Genomic DNA, 10000 nt, shown 5'->3' with positions numbered 1-10000 from the left:
TAAGCATAACTTAGACTAGTGGATGGGGAATAGGAAATGCACACCGGGCCTGGCATCCATGTCCCTTATGGACAGAGGTAGCTTATAAATATCTGTCTGTTAGTATTTTACTCAGATGCAGGATATCATCATTCTTTCAGAAAAACTTGGCTAGGTTTAGAAAGGCCCTCTGAGTCATTAGCCTAGTAACAATCTATGAATCTATGAAAAGTAATGTATGAACTTCATGAATTTGTTTAAACTGAAACAGCTAAGGATATCAGAACACATCCAACAGACAATAAGATAGTTGAGTGTTTTCATAAAAACTTTAAAGTCTGTGTTATGAAAAGGTGTAGAACTGGATGGGAAATACTGAGACCAACTGCTTTCATATCTTTTCTTTGCAATAAGGAAAGTGCCCTGAACCTCAAATATATTATAATTCTTAAAAACAGTAGTCTAGCATATGTCCCCCAAGGCTTGCTAGATACAGCAAAAGAAGCATAGGATTAGGAAAACATCCCATTTAAAATGTGACAGAGAACTTTACAGACCTGCAGGATAGGTTAAAAGCTAAACACCTGCAGGAAAAGAACACAGGGAGATAACACAAGGGGCACAAAAGAAAGGATATAGTAAAAATCCTTATTTCAAAATCTAGCTTCATGGCATAGACATATGGTGCCCTAAATGTGCCTCAGGAAACTGGGTTCTATTAGCAGCCTAGGCACTGGAGGTGCCAGGCAGGGATGGGACAGAGTAACGGGATGTGGCCTGTTGTCTTTTCCTGGAGGGGTGCAGACTGGGAAGTATTGTTTCCCTCTGATGGAGACCAGGGAAACTACCTTCCATGTTTTGGGAGGAGAGGTGGGGCTGCATGAAAGGAAATGCCTCATGAGGAAGTGAGGGAAAGTAATTTGCAGATGACCCATTGCAAATCCTTGCCCTTGTGCAATGCTAAGTATGTGCAGAGAGCTTAGGGCCAAAAAGAGTAGAAAAATCATGAACTACTCAAATGGCTGTCTGAATAATGGCCCCTCCAAGTTGACCCTCACCCTGATGAGGAGGAGCCAGTGGGCTGATTGGATGAGAGGGAGACACTGAGTGTCTGGTAGTGGAATCAAAATGAGAAAATGAGCAAAAAAAAACAACGATAACGGAATCCACTATCCAATCATCCTCACAACAAGACAAGTACAGTACTGTGCTTAGTGTTAGTGCTACTGATTGTTTTCAGTAGCAATCCAGCCGTCCACGTCACGTTCGTGCCTGTGGACATGGCAGTCAGAACCCCCTTCTAATTTACTGTGTGGTTAAACCGCATTGACTTCTGGGCATCACAGTAATGTCTTTTCTTTAATCTGGACTGCCTTTACAGCAGTCAGATAAGAACGTTTTTCTAAAAAAAAAGAAAAGAAAAAAAAAGAAAAGAACGGAACTTGACGAGCATGCGCAGTTCGAGTTCTGAGACTTTGCAGACTCTCTCAGAAGCACAACATTATTATAGTGTTACACAACATAACACAAACAAAATATTAATACACATTTTTATTTTTTTATTCATTTCAAATGTCTACACTTCCATCTTTTTCCTGGGAGGGCTGCAGTCCTGCAGTCCAATGGCACGAGCTGCCCCTGGTCAATTGAGTGAAAGGGTAGAAACTAATGGTTTGGTAAAAAAGACCTTAACCTCACAAGTCAAATCATTAATAAATAGCAAAAACTGAACAAACCCTAGGACTAAGCTTTGTAGTATGCCTGAAGGCATAATACCATTGTCAGAAAGGGGTGGAATCACTACAGACCTCACATGTTCTATTATTTATATAGATAGTAGCTCATTATTGGAGTCTTTTAGCAAAGCATGTTTTGGAGTATGATAGCCTCTAGTAGAAAGACTCTTTAATCCCACAGAGAGACATTCTTGCTCTCAATCTCTCTTGATAAAATGCTGTTGCCGTAATAAAGCAAAGAGGTGACCCTAAAACAGCTAAAACAAGTCCACTTAATATTTTACATATAACATACAGTGTACATATATAAATAAATGCATCAGTTTTTCATTGTAGTGGGTGGGAGGGTTGTACAGCAGCTACACTGAAAGCACAAATGTTGTAACTATAGTTATTTTTTCATACAATAGATTCTATAGTCCCTACTCCTGCTGAAATTACCATATTCTCATCTGTTGTTGCAACATATTTCATAGATGCATTTACTGCTGGTTCTGTCATGACCAGCTGTGATGACTGTTACTTCTCCTATTGACTGTCAGTAGTTTTATACAAGTTAGACTTGCTATTTGTACTTTAAGTTTTTTCCTTACTTTCAGATATTTAAATTAATGCCTTACTATTCATGAGAATATGGTAAAATCTGTTACATGCACACCTTTAAACAACAGCAAAGTTTGTGTAAATATATCAGCTTTGTCACCTAGTCATTTTCCCAAATCCATTATTATTCATTTTCTTAATTACCTACTCCTGCAGGGTAGCATTCAATGGTACACATAATCTTGACTTTGACTGTTTTGCTGTGAGCAGCACATTGTTTTAACTTAAATTCTGTTAGTCTAAGCCTGATAATGCTTTTCCTAGTTTATTTTACATTGGCTTACTTGTGTATATTGCATATCTGTTTTGTTCTTATCACAAGGTCATGACTAAAAAGGGGCCCTTATGGTCCAGTTCATCTATTTGCAAAACAAAATAAATAAAAATAAATGTTTCACCTTGATTGCCTACTTGCAGAATAAAATTTCTGAATTATATGAGCAGTCTTATGCCCCTATGTCTTAACTATAGGACAATAATATTAGCAATTCACTTGATCTACAGTTAAAGCAAGGCAAAACCAGCAAAGTTGAAATGGTGTAAAACCTGTATTGTGCAATCAGGTGTCTAGTAGAGCCCATTCATAACATTATAATGTGCTGGTCTATTTATGTATTTATTTATTTAAGCTTGATAGCTGTTTTAAGCAGTTTCAGTCATGACCTAGGTACCATGGTGGAAACCACAAACAGCAAATTATGCATAGACTATAAATACACACAGTTGTACATAGTACAGTAACAAAGAAGAGGCAGTGTATCTGTATGTTATTTACAATTATAAATGCAAGTGATATTATTCATAATATGTACATTTAAGGTTGGCATTCAACCAGTGGTTATTTGTTGATAAGTATTACTTACTGACTTGTGAATTATGCATAATATTTTTTCCAGAAATCATTGTACACTGTAATGTTAAAATCATTTATCCACAGTTTCTAGTTTGCCTTTTTTCACTTATGAAAGTGTGATACTAGAACAGAAAGCCATCCCCCAACCCTGACTAATGCACTGTATGATCCGTTTAACAATGACCGTGCATTTTTCCTTGTGGCACTAATGACTGGGAATGCTAACTGTGTAGACATTGAGATGTCTGCTTCCATTTTTGCTTTACTGTTTGCTTAAAATATGGAAGTTCTTGCTTGCATAAGTAAATGTGTGAAAAAAACAACTGAATCTTACAAAAAAGGCAAGGAATATCCTTTTGGGGAATAGAGTCACTAGAAGCAATACATGTTTTGAAAGTAAACTAAATCACCAAAGCAACAATGACTGTGCTCTTTATTGGTTCATTGAATAAGACTGCATCTTTATCCAACTGTTAAGATGTTATTAGATGAAATAGTTTTCAGTTGATTACTCCAACTATTGCAAGATACACTATTAAAGGAAAGAACTGCAAAAATCCAGGGGTGACATCCTTCAACTTTGTCAAACAGGTTTTAGATCTGCTTTGTATATAATGATCCCACATCACAGTGTATTTAAGATAACTAGGATTCTATACCTACATAACCTCTAACTCCTGTCCCCTTTTAAGAGTTAATTATGGAAGCACTCTGCAAAAGTTGACTATTTTATAATGAAATTGCTTATGTTAGCTACAAAAATGTCTTTTTTTTTTCAGATGTAACAAGATAAATTAGCTTATAGTAAAAAAGAATATAACGAACTGACCACGGCTGACAGCAAAAATAGTAAAATGGTAAAAGTTTAATTGAGTAAGCGCTTTCGCAATGAATAACACATCGCTTCCTCAGACTCTAACAAACACATAAAATCTCTCTACATTTAAACCATACAATATCCAATCATATGGCTTTTCATTCATGACATCATAAAATTCAATACAAAATTACTTTAAAAAAACAACAGTTTAAAACTATGCTTAAATAGCAGCTACATAAAAACTTCCTAAGATACAATCAAACATATATTTATTTCAATGCTTGAGTGGTCTTGCTTTCAAAAAAGGTTTTAGTGACACTGCACAGTTTAACCCTGGATAGCTGTCTGCCTTCAGTAACATCATCCATTTCTGTTCAACTTCTTCTATAATATTGCTCATATCCCCACCTCTAATGTTTAATTGCATAACCTCTAGGGCCATAAAATTAAAAATGTGTGATGGACCTGCAGACGGTACATGTTTGGTAGTTACTGAAGGCAGACAGCTATCCAGGGTTAAATAGTGCAGTGTCACTAAAACCTTTTTTGAAAGTTAGACCACTTAAGCATTGAAATAAATATATGTTTGAGTGTATCTTAGGAAGTTTTTATGTAGCTGCTATTTAAGCATAGTTATAAACTGTTGTTTTTTTAAAGAAATTTTGTATTGAATTTTATGATGTCATGAATTAGCAATATAATTCAAAAGCAAGCTGTTTCATAAAGAGCAGCTATCCATAAGCACCCTCTAAATATTTCTGTAAGCCCCAAGCAGTGGCAAACACAAGTCATATGGCAAGAATGGTCAAACACTTTTGAAATTAATAATCAATTATAATAGTTGTGTTCTCAGTTAAGTGTGCTGTCACATTCATCAGTAATTTTGATAATGTCCTTAGCAGATGAACATTCTCTTCACTGACACATTTGCATGCATCCAGTCTGCAACAGTGCAAATAAATACGCAAAGCAAACTGTAGCAGCAGGTCTAAGTATATCTAAATAGTCAGTACATTTTCTGATTTATCTTCACATGGATATGATCAGTCAGTACAGTACTTATTAGCTAGATATTAAAAATACTGTGGGCAAGCAGGCAGTGTGTCAATTTAAAACCTATGGCAACACACCTCCATAACACCTTTGATTAAGAAAGTATCATACACTGAGACTTCTACCTTTACATTGAGTATATATATATATATATATATATATAAATATATATATATATATATATATATATAAATATATATATATATATATATATATATATATATATATAAATAAATATATATATATATATATATATATATATATATAAATAAATATATATATATATATAAATATATATATATATATATATATATAGAGAGAGAGAGAGAGAGCTAAGGCCTTTGGCATAGGAAACCTTTCTGGAATTGCTTTTTCCAAGTTTTCTCCTGATCTTCAGATCTCATGTGGCAACAAAACCACTTCAAAACAACTACAGATATTTAATAGATTAGCACATTTATCTGTTTTATATTAGTTGAATGCTGCTAAATACCTTCCCATCATAATTTTATTTATTTTATTATGGTCTCATGGGGCAGTCAGTATTGACAGTGAATCTTCCTGACCTAGGTTTCTCTGGCAAGGTTATTAGTTAGCTAGTTCAAGAAGATTCCAGGATACAGATTTCAGATCTGAAAGTCTATTAAAAAATTATCTCAAGGAGATCCTTACAGGTGGGTGCACTGGGGCATAGTACTGAACACTTCTTTTTTTTTTCCTTATTTATAAATATAGCTGAAGAGTTATTCTGCTTTTGGAAACCTATTTAACGAGGGAATCAAATGATCTTACACAACAATGGCAGATATCATAAAACAATAATGAATAATCTATTTTTGAACCTTCACAAGAATCAGCACAAGTTTAACTTAAATAGGTTATTATTATATTTAGACAGAGTAAAACTGAAAGATTCACATCCAGAATTATACCATTACTTTCAGTATCATGAGAATTTAATACGGTGGAAAGTGGAAAAAATGGAGGACGTTTTCCTTTGTGCTGGCACTATTCAGAACCCTTTCACATTATTCAGATCATGTGAGATGAAAATTGCTAAATAGACCAGGTTCTTAATAATAAATAAAGAAGAATCCTACAGATACAAGGTGTGCATGCATGCATGTACGCACGCATGTGTGTGTGTGCGTGTGTGCACGTGTGTGTCTGTGTGCGTGTGTGTGTGTGTGTGTGTGTGTGTGTGTGTGTGTGTGTGTGTGTCTGTGTGTGTGTGTGTGTGTGCTTGCCATGACTTCAGTTTACAGAATGCAATTGCTGAGAAACGATCTTCTTACAAATACTTGTGCTCTGGGTTTGATCCTCTGATGTCCTTCAAAACTGACATGAATCATTTTCTCTCAGAGCTAAACAAGGAAATTGAGGGCATCTCTAAAACACAAAGAATCCTAGATTCCATCAAAGTGGTATTTAGGCTTTGTGGTATAACTGGAGCATGGTCTTCTATTTGCCGTTACTGTTCCCATTTCTTGCATTGCAATGTTACTGCAAATCTCATAAAATGAAGTATCTGTATTCACGTTTAGCATCATCAGACAAATGTATCATTGTTCCTTCCTGAAGACAGTGTTTCAACTTCCATTAAAAGAAAGCACTGTCCTATCAGTTGGGCTCTTTGTTTACAAATTACAGAAGAATGAATAAAAATACATATACTGCACATGCAAGGCTTCTATAAAGCCTGATGAGGAGTGTACAATGGCACACCCAGAGTGTTTTAAAGTCTCTGCTGAAAAGAATTTCCTCTAAATAACGCTTACAAAGTCCTTCTAGCTGCACAATACTAGATTGTTAATGGTTTCATGCCACAGGATCCATGGGTTGACCATCAAAGTCCAAACACATGAAAGCATTTTATCAAAGCAATACAAGCCACTGCAAAAAAGACACCTTTATCAAAAAAAAAAAAAAAAATCACTTAAAACATTTTTTGCAAGATGCAAGCACCTCATCCCTTATGCAAGTGAGGATAAAAGGCAAAGATAACCTATAACAAGAATTCAGTTCACTTCCCATCTGTAGAATAGCCCTTCACTAAAGAGGAATTGAACTGCAGCTACAGTTTAGAGAAGTAAAAACATTATACTAGCAGTATAAGACAAAAATGTATCCAAACTAATCTATCAAACAAATAAAAGATAACTCAGATGACAGGTTTTAACATAACATATTAAAAAACAAACTTCAGTTGGTTAAATCATTGCTTAGTTTATTTGCTGTAAAGTAATATTCTTCAGTGAAACTGACATTGATGAGAAGATAAGATCCCTTATCTCCTGTATGACAGACTCTGCTCATCTTCCTATATTGCAGAACACTTAGCAATATTCCTAGTATAGGCCTGCTCTTACAACTGCCTGTACAAGGGCACAGATTGTGACTGTAGCTTTGCATCGTACTGTGTTGGGACGTACTATTTTATGGAAATTTTGTACAAGTTGAATAAATTATGCCACTATTATCAGTATACTTGCATGAAATTTCTCAGCTACCACTTCTCTTTCTGCTTTGCTGTTCCTTGTAGCTTAACTTAAACCATAATAGCTGCAGCTGCTTCAAATAGGGCTACACATATTATTTACTGTCATTTGCACTCTTATTCATTGAGTTTAGGAAACCAACTCTACAAAGAAAAACAAACGCTGGAAAGACAAAAACCTAAATCCTGAACTGATGCTTTGCAATCTGTCACCTATGAGAGTCGGTATACATCAGTGCTCTCTGTACTCCAACTTATAACTATCTCTGGAATCACTGCACTTTTGGTAAAATGAAAACACTGACTGGTGAATTCTAATGAGAGATTTTAATCTTTTCTTGTGGCACTAATCTATTTGCTGCATGCCAGCTGTCCTATTTAATTACTCAAAAGCCCACGTTTCCTTGCTACTTGTTACTGTATCTAAAGAACTACCTACCCTACCACTCTGTCCCATTTCTTACATTATAGCAAGCACCTTGGATATAGCATTCTTAACTGATGAAGACACTTTAGCTAAACAAATTAATGGTTAGATTTATGTCTTATACAAGTGCTGATGGCTTTCTATTAAAGTTGAAACTTTAAAGAATACTACCATACAGAGTTAGGTATTAGAATTCTGAAAAAAATCATCTTAAAATAAATCCAATAAAATAAAGTTATTTGCTAATATTTAGCTTAACATAAGCTATTTACCTCTGCTGCACAACTGAACTGCTCTCCCTTTTCAGTTGCCTTCACAAGTAGCACATAGTGTTGTGGGTCAGTCTCATAATCCACACTACGTGTCAGGCTGATTTCTCCAGTCTCCCGATGAATGTTAAACAAGCTGCTAGGATTAATGAGGATGGTGTAGCTCAACTCTTTCTTCTGAAATGATGTTGCTGATACAGTTAGAAACCTGTAGAATAAAATGAGATACCAGGAAGTATCACTCGAGTCTCTCTACATGCATATAGTCTTCAAAACAAACAGGCTTTACAAATGCTTTGACGATTACTAACACTACAGCCAAATATAAATAGTTAAACATTTTATATATTTGAAGTGTGACATGTTCCATTAACAACATCATGCTATATACAATTTTTGTATTAGTCACCTGGGATATGTTTCCCAAAAGGCCCCATGTATTGTAAATGAAATAAGCAATGCACACTCTGTTCCTTAGAAATCATTAAGTTGCATTCATTTAAGGGTAAAGTAAAATCAGAGAGGCACTCTGATGCATTTATTTAACCTGTTTATTTTAAAATGGAGAATTTAAAAGTTATTTCAGCTTTGCTTTCCTTTTTCTATTCTGTGTGACTGTAGATAAAAATACTGCCTGTCCAGTGAATACTTTTTTTAGGCCTAGCTAGTCTCACATATTAGGAACTTGGGTTCTCTGAGGTGCAGTTTCAGTTTAGCATTTACAGTGACAGTCTACACGAGCCTATTTTAATAAGAATGGTAAACTCACAACAAATGACAACCATCTGCCTGTGCTACTGAGCAGTTGCATTACATTCTATTAGATGGATGGAAAAAGACGATGATAACTCTGTTGAGTCTATTCTTGAAATGCTCTTAATATTCTGTGCTCCCTCCATCCTTCATCCTTATCTTCACCCCTTACCCTTTGTCCACCTGTCTATGCCCACTTTAATCTGTTTTCATTCCAGTAGTCCATTTCATGGGTCCACAACCCTCTCTATGAAGAAGTACTTTCAGATATCTATGGATGGAGTAGTTAGTCTCTATAGTCTGCTGCCTCTGTATTTCTATTTCAGGATGACTGACTTTCAGATCCCCCTGACAAACTCCTGGGCACCCATATCATATCCTCATCTGGTCTAATCTCTGATAAGAAATGCTCTAGCTCTAATCTCTGGTGATTTCCATTTCCCTCCATCCCACCCACCATTCTGGTGACTTTTTTGGACTACTTCATGAAGCCCAATGCATGTTTCCTTGTATGGCCTCTGGAACTGCACACACTGTTCAAGGTATGGTCTGACAAGGGACCTACAAGTATGACCTGTTTTCTCTCTCTAAAGATGCAAGCATTATGTTTTCTGCTCCACTGTCCTCACACTCTGTCCATGATGATCCTTTCCAGATGAGATAAATAGTGTATCTGTTGCCACCTGTTTCACCAGTCTCCAGCTGAGACTTCACACCAGCACTGTTCTGCTCCAGATGCAGTACTTTTGCATTTGTCAAAACTGTACAAATAATGTTAATGTCTGCCCACTTTGTTGGTTTTGCAACATCTTTCCTTAGCTCTTTCCCACATCTTCTTTAGCTGCACCTGCCTTTCCCTCATCAGCAGATAAGCTGATTTTGTTCTCTATTCCTCAGATACATTGGGGGAAAACACATGAATAGTGTTGGATGGGGGACTGATCCCTATAGTATACTTATTCCTTATTCCCTTCACCATTGATCTCACAACAATTCTCTTTGTCATATCA

At 35.8% G+C, this 10000-nt stretch overlaps 1 protein-coding gene across 1 annotated transcript in view; it reads right to left on the bottom strand.

The window, feature by feature from the left end:
- Nucleotides 1-10000, bottom strand: part of LOC122810195 (neural-cadherin-like) — a 1307756-nt gene that overhangs the window by 1086356 nt on the left and 211400 nt on the right. Inside the window, exon 4 of the mRNA XM_044081677.1 lies at nucleotides 8241-8445. Coding sequence (XP_043937612.1) covers nucleotides 8241-8445 — 205 coding nt within the window. The remainder of the gene's footprint in view (nucleotides 1-8240; nucleotides 8446-10000) is intronic.

This window comes from Protopterus annectens, chromosome 8.part1, assembly GCF_019279795.1.
Source record: "Protopterus annectens isolate FY-2018-M chromosome 8.part1, PAN1.0, whole genome shotgun sequence".
NCBI lineage: Eukaryota > Metazoa > Chordata > Ceratodontiformes > Protopteridae > Protopterus > Protopterus annectens.
Note: the sequence above shows the minus strand (reverse complement) of the source record. Positions and strands in the feature narration are given on the sequence as shown.